The 21767-nt window shown below is 37.7% G+C and overlaps 1 protein-coding gene across 1 annotated transcript; it reads left to right on the top strand.

The window, feature by feature from the left end:
• The first annotated feature begins 564 nt into the window (after positions 1 to 564).
• LOC122061062 (isocitrate dehydrogenase [NAD] regulatory subunit 3, mitochondrial-like) lies at positions 565 to 1966 on the top strand. Its single transcript, XM_042624229.1, has 2 exons — positions 565 to 721; positions 1300 to 1966. Exons 1-2 carry the CDS (start codon positions 712 to 714, stop codon positions 1572 to 1574), a joined length of 285 nt encoding a protein of 94 aa, XP_042480163.1. The 5' UTR covers positions 565 to 711; the 3' UTR covers positions 1575 to 1966.
• Positions 1967 to 21767: the final 19801 nt, after the last annotated feature.

A 21767-nucleotide genomic window follows, 5' to 3' on the forward strand; every position in this document is an offset into this window, starting at 1 on the left:
GGCTTCCCCCATAGTTTTATGTATCATTTGTTTCTTCTGATATATGTTTCTTTCCCCCTCCTCCCCTTGGGTTTTGATGTATCCCGCTCTCTGGTTGGATGTTTTGGCTCTCCCCTTGTTTTGATGTATTTCCCTCTTTCGTTAGATGTTTCTCCCCCTCCACCTAGTTTTGCTGTACCCCCTTTTTAGTTGGATGTTTCTTCCCTCCACCTTGTTTTATTTCCTCCCCTGGCCTAGGATTTAGTGCCTCTTTTGTAGTTTTGTCTAGTTAGGGCTGTGCCCTTGGTTAGCCTTTCTGGCTTGTGTTTTGTATGCTTTTCTTTTCTTCTTCTAATATATTTTCGCTCATCCAGAAAAAGATGAGCATGCAAATTGACTAACTGGAATTGGTGTCTGGTAGGTAATGCCTGTAAATTAGGGCTTATGTGATCTAGCTCCACTTTAAAGTTCTTGATCTGCAATTCATGCATGTTGACTTGTATTATTTCTTGCCAATGCGCCAACTCAGATTGGTTTATATAGCTGAAGACTGCCAAACTAGGGTTTTGTTTAATACTAACTCACTAGCTCTCTTTTTATGTTGTTGGTCATATCCAACTGTCCAAAATTTATAGTTCATGCATGTTCAATTAATTGTTGCAGGTAACGCCCAATCTTTATGGTAACCTCGTGGCAAATACAGCAGCAGGTATAGCTGGAGGCACTGGTGTCATGCCTGGGGGTAAGCTGATAAAAAAATCAACCTCTGCACTAGTTATATTGTGCTCGAGTATTATCTAACACCAGACTGTATTATTTTAATTTTTAGTTCGAAGTCACCAAATAAAACGATTTTGAAGAAATTGACAAACCCTCTCTCTAGCAAAACAAGTTTTACTTTATTGAGTTTGACTGCTTGACATATTTATCATGGACATGTATTTAATGCACAGAGGGACTGCTGATTTGATTTTGTTAAAGGGGGCATACCCAGTGCACAAGGCCCTAGCCAATCTGTGGCCTGGGGAGGGTCATAATGTACGCAGCCTTACACGCGTTACACGGAAAGAATGTTTCCCGACTCTAACCCACGGCCACTTGGTCACAATGGAGCGACCTAACTGTTGCACTGACTTGATTTTGTTAGTACCATTTTTTCATCCTCATGCATGTGGAGGGAAATTACTTAAAATAAAAATAAGAATTATTCATGGTTGTTTCTGTAAGCATTGTTGCATCCCTTTCCTTTGTGGTTTGAGTCTGTTTCTACCATCTCTATCCTGGCTTTTAAATATACTCTTTGGTTTTGGTGTTTTGCAGGCAATGTCGGGGCGGATCATGCCATCTTCGAGCAAGGTGCTTCAGCAGGTAACGTGGGGAATGAGAAGTTGGTGGAGCAGAAGAAGGCCAACCCAGTGGCCCTGCTTCTATCATCTGCCATGATGCTGAGGCATCTGCAGTTCCCCTCATTTGCCGATCGATTGGAGACTGCCGTGAAGCGTGTGATTTCAGAGGGAAAGTATCGGACAAAAGATCTTGGAGGACAAAGCGCCACACAAGAGGTAGTGGATGCCGTCATAGCAGTTCTAGATTGACAGGATTCCATTCTCGATCTTGCCAACAAATATCGTTTTAGGCTTGAGGCAATGGTTTCGGAGTGTATTCCTTTTTTTCTGTCATTGTCGGGGTTTCCAGTTTCTGCGAAGAATAAAAAATTGCAATATTTTTTTTTGAAATAATTTGAATCCTTAGAAAATCAGGAGCCATGCAGTTGGGACAAGGCTGTGTTGTGGTGGTGTTTATAAGATCATGAGCCATGTAGATTGTTGAAATAGCATTTTGAAGGTAAGATGGATTCGATTTATTGTTTTGATACTTACGGAAGTTTTAAGAAAAATGTAATCTATGTCAACTGATTTATGTAAATACTAGCTGTTCTGGTTTATGGACTTTGCAACGTAATAGAAATGAACATCATTTTACTTGATTATCGCCCCAAGACCAATCACTTTCATTTCCCCTGAGCCCTTTGTGATCTGGCTCTTGAATAGTCTCATAACTGCAGTTTTCATTACATAGTAGCCTAAAAGGCAATGGTTCCTATGCCCAGACACACGGCAGAAAATTGACTGCGCCATCCTTAATGTCTAGACTCATAAGGAAGTGGAGTCGGGGCATCTGTCTTTTCACAGTTTGGTTTCAGTTCCCAATGCGTCTTGGCGTACTGAACATTTTTGGGTAGCATTCTTTATTCTTTTTTCCATATATATTAGTTAGGACCTATATATATATATGTATATTAATTAGTTGGGGACATTGTTTCCTTAGCCTACAATGAATGAATTCTCATTCACTACAAGTCTTTAGAAGCACGTGGGACCCTTGGATAGTGTGGTGAACCTTTGCGGTGAAGGGAAAACTCTCTAATATAGTGTACTATAATCCGCATGTACAAACTTCATTTTTTGGTATACTTTTATATTGGTAAAAAATACCTCTCATTTACTTTTCACTCGACTATACTACACCACTCTCTCACACTTACGTACAGCCGTACAGGTGCTTTGGCCAGAGACGCATCTTTACACCGTCTCTCTCTCTAGCTGGTTGGGCATACAACCTCAGAAAAGTCTTGATGAAATATTACCACTCCTACCTTTTGAAGGGACGAGACCGACGAACAGATGCACCTCCCAAGTTTTGTTACCACTCTCTTTCTCTCTCACATACGAAACATAGTTTCATCCCCTCTTAGTGGGAACCTTTTCAGGTATATATATATATATATAATTTTTTTTTTGGGTGTATTTTTGTGTGTGCAAGAACCTCAACACCCCCCTCATCGAGTGGGAAGGGGAGATTTATTCACAGTAAATATGCATCACTCATGGATGGAGTTTGACACTTCTCTAAAATCTGTGTATTGGAATTGGGCTAAGTTGTTGTACACATTATTGACATAGCCAAGTTGTTAATCTCTTTTGGAACAAAGTAAATATTTAATTGTTAATTAATATGGGTCGGATTGGGTTCTGACTCAGTTCCTTCATGGGTTGCCCACTTGGGGTAATCATAGACCCACTAGGATTGAGAACTCTAGTTAGTCAATTCTCTAAAAATAAGAGGGTTTTGGCCACAAAGCCAATTAGGGTTTTGACTTAATCTCTTTCTCCCTATTCTCTTCTGTCTCTCCCAATTGAGAGTGTGTGTCTCCAAGGATCTCCACTGCAATCCTTGGATTTGGAGGGTGGAATATTGCCTAGCGAGACCGCTGCAACCTTTCGTTTGACGCTGTTCGTGTGGATTGATGTGTGGTGCAACTTGATCCATTCAGCTACAAGGAAAGCTATACTTAGGTAATCCCCTGATAACTGCTTACTTTCCGTTTAACATTGGTATCAGAGCTAGATTATTTGTTCGTCATACTTGTTTGTAGCTATACTGCATGATAAAACCAATCCCATGGTTCTGCGTTTTTTGTGCGCATGTTGCTGTTGCCGCCAAAACCTGTCCATCCTTGATTGCCTCATGAGCATAGACGATTCCATCCGTACGTCGTGCTTGGGATCGATTTGTTCACAGTATTATTTCGTGTTGGGAAACGGCTTTGCGAACAGAGCCGTGGGCATGGATCGGTTTGTCTACCTATGGTTGTGATGGGTTTGGCTGTTTTCTGATTATGAAGTTTTATATATATATATATATATATATGGGAGAGAGATATGTATGCTAGCGGGTTACCCAAGAATATGGAATGCTAGCGTTTGTTGACCATCGGATGTTGTCAGTTTAATTTGAATTGTTGGATTCATATTTATTATTTTAATTCTTTATACATTAAGAGAGAGAAATACTCAACATATACTTTACCAAAAAAAGAAATACTCAACAGATATAATACAATTTCCTGCTCCCCTCCGCCGTGAACCTTCGGCAACACCTCTCTCTCTCTCTCTCTCTCTCACCACATCCTTTCGCACCAGCCCTTGGCCACCGCTTCAAACACTGCCCCTCCCCTACCATACAATCTGCAATACACAATGGCTACCTCAGTTGCTCAGTCGCCCCCTTTCACTTTGTCGGCTCCACCCTTTGCATCTCACGCACATCCCTTTGTATTTTCTTCCCCCTGCAACTCGGCAGTAAACCCTCTCTAACCGTCCCTTGCCACATATTGCTCTCTTACCCCACCCCACCTCCTCCTACATCAGAAACATCCATTCTGATTTTCTTTCAAGAAAGCCCCAGATTTGCTCTCCACCTTTGAACTGTTCCACTTTGCCTCCTATGTTGCAATCTCTTGCCTCTTCTCCCACATGTTCGATCATTCTAAATTCCATCAAAAGGACAATATAGGTCACTCTTATCAATGCTACCCAGTTCTGGTTCTCCATTCAAAGCAAACCCAAAAATCAAAGTATTCCATGAGATCACTCCCTAGATTCTACTAGAATTCCTTCAAGCATTACACTAAATTCATTGCTCAAAATTCAGAATATAGAATTCATATATGTGCAAGAGAATTTTACAATCGAATGTTCAACTTAAACCCATATTTATTTAGATGCAAGTGTATGTACAGCTCAACCATGGTGTAAGTAACTGAAATCATGAGTGACAGTGCAAACCGATGTAAGGGTACATATACAAGAATGCACACTGAGTGCAGTGGCAGTGGATGCAAATATGTAGCATCATTTGACTATAGCCTTTTCTGCCAAGAGAAGAGGTGAATGAGAGGGAAGAGGCATCAATGGAGAGTGCGGCTAGACCTCTTCAAGCAATCGTTGAGTTGCAACCATGAGGAGAGATTCTATAACATCATCAGAGTTGCAGCCACCGGTTCTAGCAGTGGTGAGTACTGTACATTAATGGTACCCAATCCCCACTCTTTAAAGAAAAAGGAGAATCAAAAGTCAGAAGTGAAGTTTTCATTAAGATTCTGTTTACTTTTGATTATTTCATCATGGATTTAAAGAACAAATGAAAGGCAAAGTTTTTTTCTAAAAAACAGAGGTATGTATTGAGAATTCGGATTGGCTTGGCTAAAGCCAATATTGATCCAATTTGATCAGTATTGATTGATCCGGATCGATCAAGGACTTGAGCTAAGAAACACATCTTTATAAGATATTTTGACAGCTTGAAGGATTACGTTATGTACAGTGAACACCTTGACGGAGGAATGACCGAGATAGATTCATAGGATATTGACTTTATTGAGATAGATTTTTCTAGCATTGGTGACGCCAGTAGGGATCTTGACATATTTGAGATAGCGGATGAGGAAAGTGTCTCACCTATTCTTGGCAAGGGTGGGGAATTAATTCATCATGTAATCGCCTAAGAAAGTGAGACTGTTCATCAGCCTAGTGGAAGTGTACCAACTAGTGGGAGTGTACCACTAGATGATCATTCGGATTCCCTTGCATGTAGGAGCACTCATGGGCATATTCCGCCTCGACGTTTTGAGATTGAAAGGGAAACTCTCATTTGTGTTCTAAAAGATGAGGATGAGCCCGCTTCTTTGCAAGAGACGCTCTCCTCACCTGCTAAGGATAAGTGGCAAGCTACTATAGAGGATGGACTGAGTTCTATGAGTAAGAACCAGGTATGAGAGTTAGCTGACCTACCTCCTGGACATAAGACCATTGGAAACAAATGGGTTTTAAAGGTCAAACGTAAGGCGGATGGCTCAATTGACAAGTATAAGGCATGCTTTATGGTGAAGGGCTATACCCAAAAGGAGGGTGTAGATTATGTTGAGATTTTTCCCCCAGTGGTGAGAATTGCCTCAATTCGCCTTATTCTAGCCATTGTCGCAAAATTGAGTTTGAAGCTCTTTCAGATAGATATTAAAACTGTATTTCTCAATGGAAAACTAGACGAGGAGATCTTTATGAATCAATTAGTGAGTTTTGAGGCCAAAGGACAAGAGCGCAAAGTCTGCCGTCTCAAACATTCTATATATGGTTTTAAACAATCGTCTAGGCAGTGGTACTTTAGATTTCATCATATCATTACCTCCATTGATTTTGAAATGATTGAAGAGGACCATTGTGTGTATGTGAAACAGTCCAAGAAAAGTTTCCTTATTCTATCCTTATATATGACGACATTCTATTGTTGAGAATGGCATGGAGATGATTATCGCCACTAAAGAGTGGTTGTCATCTACTTTTGAGATGTAGGACATGGGTGAAGCCAAATTTGTGTTAGGCATCAAGATTATTAGGAATCGCTTTAAGAATATTCTTAGTTTGTCTCAAGAGACTTACATAAAGAAGATCCTTGAACGATTCTACATGGATAAGTCTAAACCCATTGACACTCCCATGGACAAGGCCTGTGTTTTGAGCCTTGACCAGTGCCCTAAGACAGATGAAGAGCAGAATCAAATGTCCAAAATACCTTATGCAGTAGTGATAGGCAGTCTGATGTACGTGATGATGTGCACGCGTCCAGATATATGTTTTTCAGTTAGCATGGTTAGTCGTTACCAGAGTAATCTCGGTCCACGCCATTGACAAGCAATGAAAAGAATCTTTCAATACCTTCGTAGAACCACTGATCTCACCCTCACCTATAGTGGTTCGGATTTGAGATTGAGAGGCTACAATGATGCCGACTGGGCTAATGATAGAGATGAGCTCAAATCTACTTCAGGATATGCATTTGTCCTAGGAGGTGGGGCTATATCTTGGAGTAGCAAGAAGCAGACCTGCATCACCCTATCCATGATGGTGTCCAAGTACATTGCGTGCTTGACGGTTGTTCAAGAGGCTGTTTGGATGAGGAGGTTCCTATAGTGCCTCGGCATTACCGCTCATTTAGGAGATGCGATGCTTATACACTGTGATAATACAACAACTTTGGCATTTGTCAAGGACCCCAAGTTCTATGGAAAAGCCAAATACATAGACATCAATTATCACTACATTCGAGAAATGGTTGAACAAGAAAAAGTTGTTTTGAAACATATCTCCACGAGTAGCATGGTGGCTAATCCATTAACTAAGCCTATTATTCGGGACATTTTCCATACTCATGTTAGGAATCTGGGACTTAGATGTAGATGATTTGCATTTTGAGTTTTGATATTTTCTTTAGACATTATTGTTATCACTACTTGATTTATATATATAAAATATATAATTATTTAGGGTGATTTACGTGTGTACATATTTTATTTTGTAAATATGTCCCAAGCTTGAATCAACCCAATCACATGGGTGATTCACCTCGGCACTTAGAAACAGTGAGCAAGATGAGTCAAATTCATCTTGATGCTTAAAGATAACGAGCGAGATGAACAGAAAGCCTTTTAGGTAAGTGGCACCTTAGTTAGAGATAAGATGAGACATTTCTTTGGTCGAACACAGAGATCCCACGTTTTAGTGTAGCCTACTTATAGCCGAGTGTGAGAACTCAAGCAGATGCCATGGGGGCGACTGGACTGATTTACTCAGATTAGGAACTTGAAAGTGTGACTGAGCCTAGACTTATGGTGTTCTTTTTATTTTATGAGTGACATGCCCACCTTAGTGGGAGTTGCACCATAGCATACATTTCATACTGTATGTGCTTTATTACGACCGTTTGTGAGAGTGATTAAATGGATCCCTTCTTCGTCACTGTGTGAGCCACTTGGATCAAACTGAGTTGATCCTAAGGATATTCTCTATTTGAGACCATGTCATGAAGAGGATGCCCAATGACGCTACTTTGACGTGCTCCTTAGGATCATGGATGATGTAGTCCAACGAGATATGATTGGAAAAACGGTTGGGAATAATCGGATTGATATGTGGGTTTAGAATAGACTATTCGATATTGCACCCTTGTTTTGTGGCTTATTGCCAGGGTGACTTATTGTATTTGTGTTTTGACATAATCATAAAAATATTACATGTTTTAAGGTCAGCACTGCTCATTATGAGGGATCGAGAGTGCTAGACTTTATGTAATTGGATTGTTTAGGGTACCACAGATTATTTGTTAGTGATGTGATATGTTGGTTAGATGGAAGCTTGAAATAACACTCCAACATTCATATTATCTCGTTAGGTCTCACGCTCCATTTCCTGTATGATGATACACCTATGGAAGAGAGACTTTTAGAATAAAAAATTGAGTATGTTCGCCCTGCGTGGGCAAGTGGGAGATGTTAATTAATATGGGTCAGACTGGGTTCCGATCCGGTTCTTTCATGGATCGCCCCACTTGGGGTAATCATAGACCCACTAGGATTAAGAACCCTAGTTAGCCAATTCTCTATAAATAAGAGGGTTTTGGCCACAAAACCAATTAGGGTTTTGACCTAATCTCTTTTTTCATTTTCTCTTCTGTCTCTCTCAATTGAGAGTGTGTGTCTCCAAGGATCACCATTGCAATCCTTGTATTTGGAGGGTGGAATATTGCCTAGCGAGATCACCACAACCCTTTGTTTGTCCCTGTTCGTGCGGATCGACGCGTGGTGCAACCCGATTATTTGTTAGTGATTGGATTGTTTAGGGTACCACAAATTATTTGTTAGTGATGTGATATGTTGGTTAGATGAAAGCTTGAAATAGCACTCCAACATTCATATTATCTCGTTAGGTCTCACGCTCCATTTCCTGTATGATGATACACCTATGGAAGAGAGACTTTTAGAATAAAAATTTGAGTATGTCTGCCCTGCGTGGGCAAGTGGGAGATGTTAATTGAAATAACCTAGAGGGGGGTGAATAGGTTATACTAGTGGAATTTAACTCTTTTCAATGTATAGGTCACAAGTGTGACTATAAGTTAAAAGCGATGCTGAATAAATAAAATAACAACACCCACAACACAATATTTATAGTGGTTCAACTCAATTTGAGTCTAGTCCACTCCCTACAAGAATCCTCTTGTAAGGTATTCCACTAGTTTTCCCTTTTAGTACAGTAGGTAGGGAAGAAAACCTTTACAATCTTTTTCACGGATAAGAGTATCCTTACAAATCCCCTTTATAGGCAGAGAGACACCTTTACAATCTCCTTTGCAGGTAGAGATGCACCTTACAATCTCCTTTAAGGTAGAGAGGCACCTTACACTCTTTTAAGGATAAGAAGATCCTTACAATCTCTTAAGGATGAGAGGGTCCTTACACAAGCCTAAGTACAGTCTAGACTTAATGTAAAATAGAAAATGGAGAAGTGGAATAAAAGAGAATTACCTCCGGTGTGGTGCAAGTGAAATATGCAATGATGATAGAATGAATGCACCTTTTGAAGTCTTCTTGATGCTTGTAATGTAAATGCCAAGATGTAGATGAAGACTTGTAGATGGTCTTGAGTTCCTCTTGAATGTAAAATGAAGAACTTGAACTCAAGAGATGGTGTAGACCAATTCTCACTTCTAATGCTCAAATAATGCTTCTCTAAAGTTGGGATTTATTGTTAATTAATGAGTAGTATTAGAGGTATTTATAGGTGAGCTTAGTGAAGCATTTTAGGCAGGGAATCAAGCTCTAACGTACATATTCTGGGTCTACCGGTCGACCGCCATCGGTAGCCGATCGACCGCCAAGAGCCGTTGTAGGAAACAAATAGCCGTTGGAGTACTTCCAGACAGGCACCGGTCGACCGGGACTTTCAGCCGGTCGATCGCCTATGGTCTCGGACAGGTCTGATCGACCGAGGCTTCCAGCCGGTCGACCGCCAATATGACATACTCTGTTTTGACAGAATGCTGTCATACTGACCAGTTGTCAGTGTTTTGACCATAACTTTTTGGTCCGACTTTGGATTGACTTGAGATTAGTTGCGTTGGAATCACAACTCAATTTCATACAACTTTTATGCAGGTTTCTTCTCCTGATACCAACTCTAAGATTATCCAAAATACCCTTAAGTCAGATTAATGTGGTTTTCACAGAATTTCACTAGAACATATTTTTCCTAATATGTTCCTCACCACTTAGAGACTTTTCATACTTGGTCAAGGTATGCTCTATGGTCATTCTAGTATGATGCAATGCACATGCATGTGGTGAGTGCATATATATATATATATATATATGTGGAAGTTACAAATTATATTAAAAATGACCAATCTATCCTAGTGGTCTTCTTCTTCACTTGAACCTTCCACTCTTGGCACTTTATCTTCTTTTCTTCTTGTTTGCAATTCCATGTCTTTAAGCTTCATGTCTTGACATCTTGAAGCTTAAATTCTTATGACATATTCTTCAAGCATTGATGCCAACTTGTTGATACTCTTCATTTGATGACTTTAATCTTCATTTCTTCGTTTCATTCACCAAATTCGATCTTTGATATGAAGTCTCTACAAAACAATACTTAAAGGAAAATTGTGACATACCTTCATATGTTTGTTATCATCAAAAACAACTATAGGAGTGTGGGCATATCCCTAACAATCTCCCCCTTTTCGATGATGACAAACAGATGATTCTCAAATAAAATATATAATCAATTATCAATAAGTTGGAGAATCATTTCACAATTTCTCCCCCTTTGTCAACAGCAAAAAGTGGGGTATTAAAAATCTCTATATTGTCTTTTTCTTATTGTAACCTTAACAATGAGTGTGGGCAAAATAAGCATGTAGTCAAGACTAAAAGGGTATGCTTATAAAAATAAGCATGTAGTCAAAACTAAAACATGCTCCCCCTAAGCATATGCATCATGTAAAAAATGCATTCAAAAAATGAGTATTAAGGTGAAGCTCCCCCTAAAAATATGCAATAGATGTCAATAAATCTAACATACATTCAAGCAAGATAGATCATTAAAAATTCTAAGATGGTTGATGATGCCAATCATTGTCAATTTTGACAAACATTCTACTATTTCAAAACTTCCAGCAAATATATCTATCAGAGAACTTTTTGGAGTAGGATATTTCATCCCTTCTCTAATGATATCAAAACAACCATCAATGCATCATCCATCTTTTACTTTGGCTCTTTAAGCCAATAAAATCAAGCATATATTGGTCCCCATAATCTCATGGGTCCATCCATGTTACAATCAAAATATCCCTTCGGTTTCCAAACCTTTTTGGGTGTGTGAGGTCTAAATGGTGTGTATGCCCTTTGTGAATCATATATTTCATAATGTGCAGGTGGCCTATAAGATTTAAAATCTCTTTGAGTCTTATATGGTCTATAAAGTGGATAAGACCTTTGATGTGTTTGTGGCCAATAGGGAGTATGTGGTCTAAAATCCCTTTGAGATTTGAAATTCCTTTGAGGTCTATCATGCCTCTTGGAGGGAGTGTAATAATACGCATAATGGATGTTATTCCTTTTTGGAACTTGCCTTTGGTCATAATGGGGATTTCTTCTCTTTGGAGAAACTACATTTTCTTTTTCTTTCCCTTGAGGTGAGGTTCCACCATCATAGCCAAGTCCTTCTTTGTTTTGAGGACTTTTGCATTGGGATTCTAATAATGTATCCAAAGTCTTTTGACCTTTAGTAAATGTATGAAATATGGTAGTTAACTTTGAGTTATCCTCCTCAAGTTCATACATTTTAGATGTCAAGGATTCTATCCTCTTGTTAAGAGAAAGAACCTCCTTTTCCAAATTAGACTTTTCAGTCTCAAGTTTCAAACTTTCTTCATATAAAGCTTCAAAAGCTTGTTGAAGATCATCATCGTTAGACTCATTATTTAAAGTATCTAAATAATGAGATTGAGAACTTACCTCTCATTCTTTGTCTCCATAAACCATTAAGGCGAGGTCTGTGACTTCTTCATCAGAGTCACTTTCATCTTCATCCGATGAGACTTCCTCATCATTCTCTTCTTCACTTTCTTCATCCAATTCTTTGGATGCTTTGAAAGCAATGAATTTGGGATGTGCTTTCTTGAATTCTTCATGGAGATCCTTATCATGGGTAAGAAGTGAACCCATTAATTCATATAGACTTATCTCGTTCAAGTCTCGGGCTTCATTGATAACAGTCGTCTTTGATTTTCACTTGGTAGGTAGTGATCTAAGAATTTTTTTGGCCATCTTAGAGTTAGTGTAAGTCTTACCAAGTCCTTTCAAGGAATTTACAATATTAGTAAATCTAGTAAACATGTCAAAAATATTTTCATATTCATGCATTTGAAATAATTCATATTCTTGTATAAGCATGTCTACTTTTCTTTCTCTTACCTCCGTAGTACCTTCATGTGTTACTATAAGTGTGTCCCAAATTTCTTTGGCGTTTTCACACATACTTACTCTGTTGAATTCTTCCTCATTTAAAGCACATTGGAGGTAGGTGAGAGCCCTAAAATTGTATTAAAGAAGTACTAGATCATCGGCTGTCAATTTTGATTCATCCTTTGGCACCGTCTTTCCATTTATAATTTTGGTGATGACATATGGTCCTCTTTCTATAGTTCTCCAAACAAGAAAACTATATCCACAAATAAAATTCTTAAATCTACATTTCCAGAAGGAGAAGTTTTCTCCATTAAAGTATGGAGGCCTGGATGCATCCATTCCTTCAGGTGGTCGATTAAATGTAATCATGATCTTTGACTCACTTTAAGACAACTTAGTCTTATATATTGAGCTCCCGCTCTGATACCAATTGAAATCACCTAGAGGGGGGGTGAATAGGTTATACTAGTGGAATTTAACTCTTTTCGATGTATAGGTCACAAGTGTGACTATAAGTTAAACACGATGCGGAATAAATAAAATAGGCACAACCACACAACACAAGATTTATAGTGGTTCGACTCAATCTGAGTCTAGTCCACTCCCTACAAGAATCCTCTTATAAGGTATTCCACTAGTTCTCCCTTTCAATACGTAGGTAGGGAAGAAAACCTTTACAATCTTTTTCACGGATAAGAGTATCCTTACAAATCTCCTTTATAGGTAGAGAGGCGCCTTTACAATCTCCTTTGCAGGTAGAGATGCACCTTACAATCTCTTTTAAGGTAGAGAGGCACCTTACACTCTTTTAAGGATAAGAGGATCCTTACAATCTCTTAAGGATGAGAGGGTCCTTACACAAGCCTAAGTACATTCTAGACTTAATGTAAGATAGAAAATGGAGAAGTGGAATAAAAGAGAATTACCTCCGGTGTGGTGCAAATGAAATATGCAATGATGATAGAATGAATGCACCTTTTGAAGTCTTCTTTATGCTTGTAATGTAAATGCCAAGATGTAGATGAAGACTTGTAGATGGTCTTGAGTTCCTCTTGAATGTAAAATGAAGAACTTGAACTCAAGAGATGGTGTAGACCAATTCTCACTTCTAATGCTCAAATAATGCTTCTCTAAAGTTGGGATTTATTGTTAATTAATGAGTAGTATTAGAGGTATTTATAGGTGAGCTTAGTGAAGCATTTTAGGCAGGGAATCAAGCTCTAACGGACATATTCTGGGTCTACCGGTCGACCGCCATCGGTAGCCGATCGACCGCCAAGAGCCGTTGTAGGAAAAAAATAGCCGTTGGATTACTTCCAGACAGGCACCGGTCGATCGGGACTTTCAGTCGGTCGACCGCCTATGGTCTCGGACAGGTCTGGTCGACCGAGGCTTCCAGCCGGTCGACCGCCAATATGACATACTCTGTTTTGACAGAATACTGTCATACTGAACATTTGTCAGTGTTTTGACCATAACTTTTCGGTCCGACTTTGGATTGACTTGAGATCAGTTGCGTTGGAATCACAACTCAATTTCATACAACTTTTATGAAGGTTTCGTCTCTTGATACCAACTCTAAGATTATTCAAAATACCCTTAAGTCAGATTAATGTGGTTTTCACAGAATTTCACTAGAACATATTTTTCCGAATATGTTCCTCACCACTTAGAGACTTTTCATACTTGGTCAAGGTATGCTCTATGGTCATTCTAGTATGATGCAATGCACATGCATGTGGTGAGTGCATATATATATATATATATATGTGGAAGTTACAAATTATATTAAAAATGACCAATCTATCCTAGTGGTCTTCTTCTTCACTTGAACCTTCCACTCTTTGGCACTTTATCTTCTTTTCTTCTTGTTTGCAATTCCATGTCTTTAAGCTTCATGTCTTGACATCTTGAAGCTTAAATTCTTATGATATCTTCTTCAAGCATTGATGCCAACTTGTTGATACTCTTCATTTGATGACTTCAATCTTCATTTCTTCGTTTCATTCACCAAATTCGATCTTTGATATGAAGTCTCTACAAAACAATACTTAAAGGAAAATTGTGACATACCTTCATATGTTTGTTATCATCAAAACCAACTATAGGAGTGTGGGCATATCCCTAACAATCTCCCCCTTTTTGATGATGACAAACAGATGATTCTCAAATAAAATAAATAATCAATTATCAATAAGTTGGAGAATCATTTCATAATTTCTCCCCCTTTGTCAACAGCAAAAAGTGGGGTATTAAAAATCTCTATATTGTTTTTTTCCTATTGTAACTTTAATAAGGAGTGTGGGCAAAATAGCCCCCTCTAAGGGTATGCTTAAAAAAAATAAGCATATAGTCAAGACTAAAACATGCTCCCCCTAAGCATATGCATCATGTAAAAATGCATTCAAAAAATGAGTATTAAGGTGAAACTCCCCCTAAAAATATGTAATAGATGTCAATAAAGCTAACATACATTCAAGCAAGATAGATCATTAAAAATTCTAAAATGGTTGATGATGCCAATCATTGTCAATTTTGGCAAACATTCTACTGTTTCAAATCTTCCAGCAAATATATCTATCAGAGAACCTTTTTGGAGTAGGATATTGCATTCCTTCTCTAATGATATCAAAACAACTATTAATGCATCATCCATGTTTTACTTTGGCTCTTTAAGCCAAATGAATCAAGCATATATTGGTCCCCATAATCTCATGGGTCCATCCATGTTACAATCAAAATATCCCTTCGATTTCCAAATCCTTTTGGGTTTGTGAGGTCTAAATAGTGTATATGCCCTTTGTGAATCATATATTTCATAATATGTTGATGGCCTGTAAGATTTAAAGTCTCTTTGAGTCTTATATGGTCTATAAAGTAGATAAGACCTTTGATGTGTTTGTGGCCAATAGGGAGTATGTGATCTAAAATCCCTTTGAGATTTGAAATTCCTTTGAGGTCTATCATGCCTCTTGGAGGGAGTGTAATAATACACATAATGGATGTTATTCCTTTTTGGAACTTGCCTTTGGTCATAATGGAGATTTCTTCTCTTTGGAGAAACTATATTTTCTTTTTCTTTCCTTTGAGGTGAGGTTCCACCGTCATAACCAAGCCCTTCTTTGTTTTGAGGACTTTTGCATTGGGATTCTAATAATGTATCCAAAGTCTTTTGACCTTTAGTAAATGTATGAAATATGGTAGTTAACTTTGAGTTATCCTCCTCAAGTTCATATATTTTAGATGTCAAGAATTCTATCCTTTTGTTAAGGGAAATAACCTCCTTTTCCAAATTAGACTTTTCAGTCTCAAGTTTCAAACTTTCTTCATATAAAGCTTCAAAAGCTTGTTGAAGATCATCATCATTAGATTCATTATTTGAAGTATCTAAATAATGAGATTGAAAACTTACCTCTTGTTCTTTGTCTCCATAAACCATTAAGGCGAGGTCTGTGACTTCTTCATCGGAGTCACTTTCATCTTCATCCGATGAGACTTCCTCATCATTCTCTTCTTCACTTTCTTCATCCAATTCTTTGGATGCTTTGAAAGCAATGAATTTGAGATATACTTTCTTGAATTCTTCATAGAGATCCTTTTTCATGGGTAAGAAATGAGCCCATTAATTCATATAGACTTATCTCGTTCAAGTCTCAGGCTTCATTGATAGCAGTTGTCTTTGGTTTCCACTTGGTAGGTAGTGATCTAAGAATTTTTCTGGCCATCTCAGTGTTGGTGTAAGTCTTACCAAGTCCTTTCAAGGAATTTACAATATTAGTAAATCTAGTAAACATGTCAGAAATATTTTCATATTCATACATTTGAAATAATTCATATTCTTGTATAAGCATGTCTACTTTTCTTTCTCTTACCTCTGTAGTACCTTCATGTGTTATTACAAGTGTGTCCTAAATTTCTTTGGCATTTTCACACATACTTACTCTATTGAATTCTTCCTCATTTAAAGCACATTGGAGGTAGGTGAGAGCCTTGAAATTGTATTGAAGAAGTACTAGATCATCGACTATCAATTCTGATTCATCATTTGGCACCGTCTTTCCATTTATAATTTTGGTGATGACATATGCTTATTTTTTTATAGTTCTCCAAACAAGAAAATTATATCCACAAATAAAATTATTAAATCTATATTTCCAGAAGGAGAAGTTTTCTCCATTAAAGTATGGAGGCCTAGATGCATCCATTCCTTCAGTTGGTCGATTAAATGTAATCATGATCTTTGACTCACTTTAAGACAACTTAGTCTTATATATTGAGCTCCTGCTCTGATACCAATTGAAATAACCTAGAGGGGGGGTGAATAGGTTATACTAGTGGAAATTAACTTTTTTCGATATATAGGTCCCAAGTGTGATTGTAAGTTAAAAACGATGCGAAATAAATAAAATAGGCACAAGCACACAACACAAGATTTATAGTGGTTCGACTCAATCTGAGTCTAGTCCACTCCCTACAAGAATCCTCTTGTAAGGTATTCCACTAGTTCTCCTTTTCAGTACGATAGGTAGGGAAGAAAACCTTTATAATCTTTTTCACAGATAAGAGTATCCTTACAAATCTCCTTTACAGGCAGAGAGACACCTTTACAATCTCCTTTGCAGGTAGAGATGCACCTTACAATCTCCTTTAAGGTAGAGAGGCACCTTCCACTCTTTTAAGGATAAGAGGATCCTTACAATCTTTTAAGGATGAGAGGGTCCTTACACAAGCCTAAGTACAGTCTAGACTTAATGCAAAATAGAAAATGGAGAAGTGGAATAAAAGAGAATTACCTCCGGTGTGGTGCAAATGAAATATGCAATGATGATAGAATGAATACACATTTTGAAGTCTTCTTTATGCTTGTAATGTAAATGCCAAGATGTAGATGAAGACTTGTAGATGGTCTTGAGTACCTCTTGAATGTAAAATGAAGAACTTGAACTCAAGAGATGGTGTAGACCAATTCTCACTTCTAATGCTCAAATAATGCTTCTCTAAAGTTGGGATTTATTGTTTTTTAATGAGTAGTATTAGAGGTATTTATAGGTGAGCTTAGTGAAGCATTTTAGGTAGGAAATCAGGCTCTAACGGACGTATTCTGGGACCACCGATCGATCGCCATTGATAGCCGATCGACCGTCAAGAGCCGTTGAGGCAAAATATAGCCATTGGGGTACTTCAAGGTAGTCACCGGTCGACTGAGACTTTCAATAGGTCGATCGCCTATGGTCTCGGACAGTTCCGGTCGATCGGGGCTTCCAGCCGGTCGACCGTCAACATGACATGCTCTGTTTTGATAGAATGCTGTCATACTGACTAGTCGTCAGTGTTTTGACCATAATCTTTCAGTCTGACCTCAGATTGATCTGAGATTAGTTGCGTTGGAATCACAACTCAATTTCCTACAATTTCTATGAGGTTTCATCTCTTGATACTAATTGTAAGATTCCCTACAATACCCTTGAGTCAGGTTAATGTGGTTTTCACAGAATTTCACTAAAACACATTTTTCCTAATATGTTTCTCACCACTTAGAGACTTTCCATACTTGGTCAAGGTATGCTCTATGGTCATTCTAGTATGAGGCAATGCACATGCGTGTGGTGAGTGCATATATATATATATGTGGAAATTACAAATTACATTAAAAATGACCAATCTATCTTAGTGGTATTCTTTTTCACTTGAACCTTCCACTCTTTGGCATTTTATCTTCTTTTCTTCTTGTTTGCAATTCGATGTCTTTAAGCTTCATGTATTGACATCTTGAAGCTTAAATTCTTATGATATCTTCTTCAAGCATTGATGCCAACTTGTTGATACTCTTCATTTGATGACTTCAATCTTCATTTCTTTGTTTCATTCACCAAATTCAATCTTTGATATGAAGTCTCTACAAAACAACACTTAAAGGAAAATTGTGACATACCTTCATATGTTTGTTATCATCAAAATCAACTATAGGAGTGTGGGCATATCCCTAACAATCTCCCCGTTTTTGATGATGACAAACAGATGATTCTCAAATAAAATAAATAATCAATTATCAATAAGTTGGAGAATCATTTCACAATTTCTCCCCCTTTGTCAACAGCAAAAAGTGGGGTATTAAAAATCTCTATATTGTCTTTTTCCTATTGTAAGCTTAATAAGGAGTGTGGGAAAAATAGCCCCCTCTAAGGGTATGCTTAAAAAAATAAGCATGTAGTCAAGACTAAAACATGCTCCCCCTAAGCATATGCATCATGTAAAAAATGCATTCAAAAAATGAGTATTAAGGTGAAGCTCCCCCTAAAAATATGCAATAGATGTCAATGAAACTAACATACATTCAAGCAAGATAGATCATAAAAATTTCTAAGATGGTTGATGATGCCAATCATTGTCAATGTTGACAAATATTCTACTGCTTCAAATCTTCCAGCAAATATATCTATCAGAGAATCTTTTGGAGTAGGATATTTCATCCCTTCTCTAATAATATAAAAACAACCATCAATGCATCATCCATCTTTTACTTTGGCTCTTTAAGCCAATAGAATCAAGCATATATTGGTCCCCATAATTTCATAGGTCCATCCATGTTACAATCAAAATATCCCTTCGGTTTCCAAACCCTTTTGGGTGTGTGAGGTCTAAATGGTATGTATGCCCTTTGTGAATCATATATTTCATAATGTGCAGGTGGCCTATAAGATTTAAAATCTCTTTGAGTCTTATATGGTCTATAAAGTGGATAAGACATTTGATGTGTTTGTGGCCAATAGCAAGTATGTGGTCTAAAATCCCTTTGAGATTTGAAATTCCTTTGAGGTCTATCATGCCTCTTGGAGGGAGTGTAATAATACGCATAATGGATGTTATTCCTTTTTGGAACTTGCCTTTGGTCATAATGGAGATTTCTTCTCTTTGGAGAAACTACATTTTGTTTTTCTTTCCCTTGAGGTGAGGTTCCACCATCATAACCAAGCCCTTCTTTGTTTTGAGGACTTTTGCATTGGGATTTTAATAATGTATCCAAAGTCTTTTGACCTTGAGTAAATGTATGAAATATGGTAGTTAACTTTGAGTTATTCTCCTCATGTTCATACATTTTAGATGTCAAGGATTTTATCCTCTTGTTAAGGGTAAGAACCTCATTTTCCAAATTAGACTTTTCAGTCTCAAGTTTCAAACTTTCTTCATATAAAGCTTCAAAAGCTTGTTGATGATCATCATCATTAGATTCATTATTTGAAGTATCTAAATAATGAGATTGAGAACTTACCTCTTGTTCTTTGTCTCCATGAGCCATTAAGGCAAGGTCTGTGACTTCATCGGAGTCACTTTCATCTTCATCGGATGAGACTTCCTCATCATTCTCTTCTTCACTTTCTTCATCCAATTCTTTGGATGCTTTGAAAGCAATGAATTTGGGATGTGCTTTCTTGAATTCTTCATAGAGATCCTTTTTATGGGTAAGAAGTGAGCATATTAATTCATATAGACTTATCTCATTCAAGTCTCGGGCTTCATTGATAGCAGTCGTCTTTGGTTTCCACTTGGTAGGTAGTGACCTAAGAATTTTTCTGGCCATCTCAAAGTTGGTGTAAGTCTTACCAAGTCCTTTCAAGGAATTTACAATATTAGTAAATCTAGTAAACATGTCAGAAATATTTTCATATTCATGCATTTGAAATAATTCATATTCTTGTATAAGCATGTCTACTTTTCTTTCTCTTACCTCTATAGTACCTTCATGTGTTACTACAAGTGTGTCCCAAATTTCTTTGGCGTTTTCATACATACTTACTCTGTTGAATTCTTCCTCATTTAAAGCACATTGGAGGTAGGTGAGAGCCCTGAAATTGTATTGAAGAAGTACTAGATCATCGACTGTCAATTCTGATTCATCCTTTGGCACCGTCTTTCCATTTACAATTTTGGTGATGACATATGGTCCTCTTTCTATAGTTCTCCAAACAAGAAAATTATATCCACAAATAAAATTCTTAAATCTACATTTCTAGAAGGAGAAGTTTTCTCCATTGAAGTATGGAGGCTTAGATGCATCCATTCTTTCAGGTGGTCGATTAAATGTGATCATGGTCTTTGACTCACTTTAAGACAAATTAGTCTTAAATAAATTGAGCTCCTGCTCTGATACCAATTGAAATAACCTAGAGGGGGGGTGAATAGGTTATACTAGTAGAAATTAATTCTTTTCGATGTATAGGTCCCAAGTGTGATTGCAAGCTAAAAACGATGCGAAATAAATAAAATAGGCACAATCACACAACACAAGATTTATAGTGGTTCGACTCAATCTGAGTCTAGTCCACTCCCTACAAGAATCCTCTTGTAAGGTATTCCACTAGTTCTCCCTTTCAGTATGATAGGTAGGGAAGAAAACCTTTACAATATTTTTCACGGATAAGAGTATCCTTACAAATCTCCTTTACAGGCAGAGAGGCACTTTTACAATCTTCTTTGCAGGTAGAGATGCACCTTACAATCTCCTTTGCAGGTAGAGATGCACCTTACAATCTCCTTTAAGGTAGAGAGACACCTTACACTCTTTTAAGGATAAGAGGATCCTTACAATCTCTTAAGGATGAGAGGGTCCTTACACAAGCCTAAGTACATTCTAGACTTAATGTAAAATAGAAAATGGAGAAGTGGAATAAAAGTGAATTACCTCCGGTGTGGTGCAAATGAAATATGCAATGATGATAGAATGAATGTACCTTTTGAAGTCTTCTTTATGCTTGTAATGTAAATGCCAAGATGTAGATGAAGACTTGTAGATGGTCTTGAGTTCCTCTTGAATGTAAAATGAAGAACTTGAACTCAAGAGATGGTGTAGACCAATTCTCACTTCTAATGCTCAAATAATGCTTTTCTAAAGTTGAGATTTATTGTTTTTTAATGAGTAGTATTAGAGGTATTTATAGGTGAGCTTAGTGAAGCATTTTAGGTAGGAAATCAGGCTCTAACGGACGTATTCTGGGACCACCGATCGATCGCCATCGGTAGCCGATCGACCACCAAGAGCCGTTGAGGCAAAATATAACCGTTGGGGTACTTCAAGGTAGTCACCGGTCGATCGAAACTTTCAACAGGTCGACCGCCTATGGTCTCGGATAGTTCCGATCGACCGGGGCTTCCAGCCGGTCGACCGCCAACATGACATGCTCTGTTTTGACAGAATGCTGTCATACTGACCAGTCGTTAGTGTTTTGACCATAGAATTTTGGTCTGACCTCAAATTAATTTGAGATTAGTTGCGTTGGAATCACAACCAATTTCCTACAACTTCTATGAAGGTTTCATCTCTTGATACTAATTTTAAGATTTCCTAAAATACCCTTGAGTCATGTTAATATGGTTTTCACAGAATTTCACTAGAACACATTTTTCCTAATATGTTCCTCACCACTTAGAGACTTTCCATACTTGGTCAAGGTATGCTCTATGGTCATTCTAGTATGATGCAATGCACATGCATGTGGTGAGTGCATATATATATATGTGAAAATTACAAATTACATTAAAAATGACCAATCTATCCTAGTGGTCTTCTTCTTCACTTGAACCTTCCACTCTTTGGAACTTTATCTTCTTTTCTTCTTGTTTTGCAATTCTATGTCTTTAAGCT

Source organism: Macadamia integrifolia, chromosome 14, assembly GCF_013358625.1.
Source record: "Macadamia integrifolia cultivar HAES 741 chromosome 14, SCU_Mint_v3, whole genome shotgun sequence".
In the NCBI taxonomy this organism is placed as follows: domain Eukaryota; kingdom Viridiplantae; phylum Streptophyta; class Magnoliopsida; order Proteales; family Proteaceae; genus Macadamia; species Macadamia integrifolia.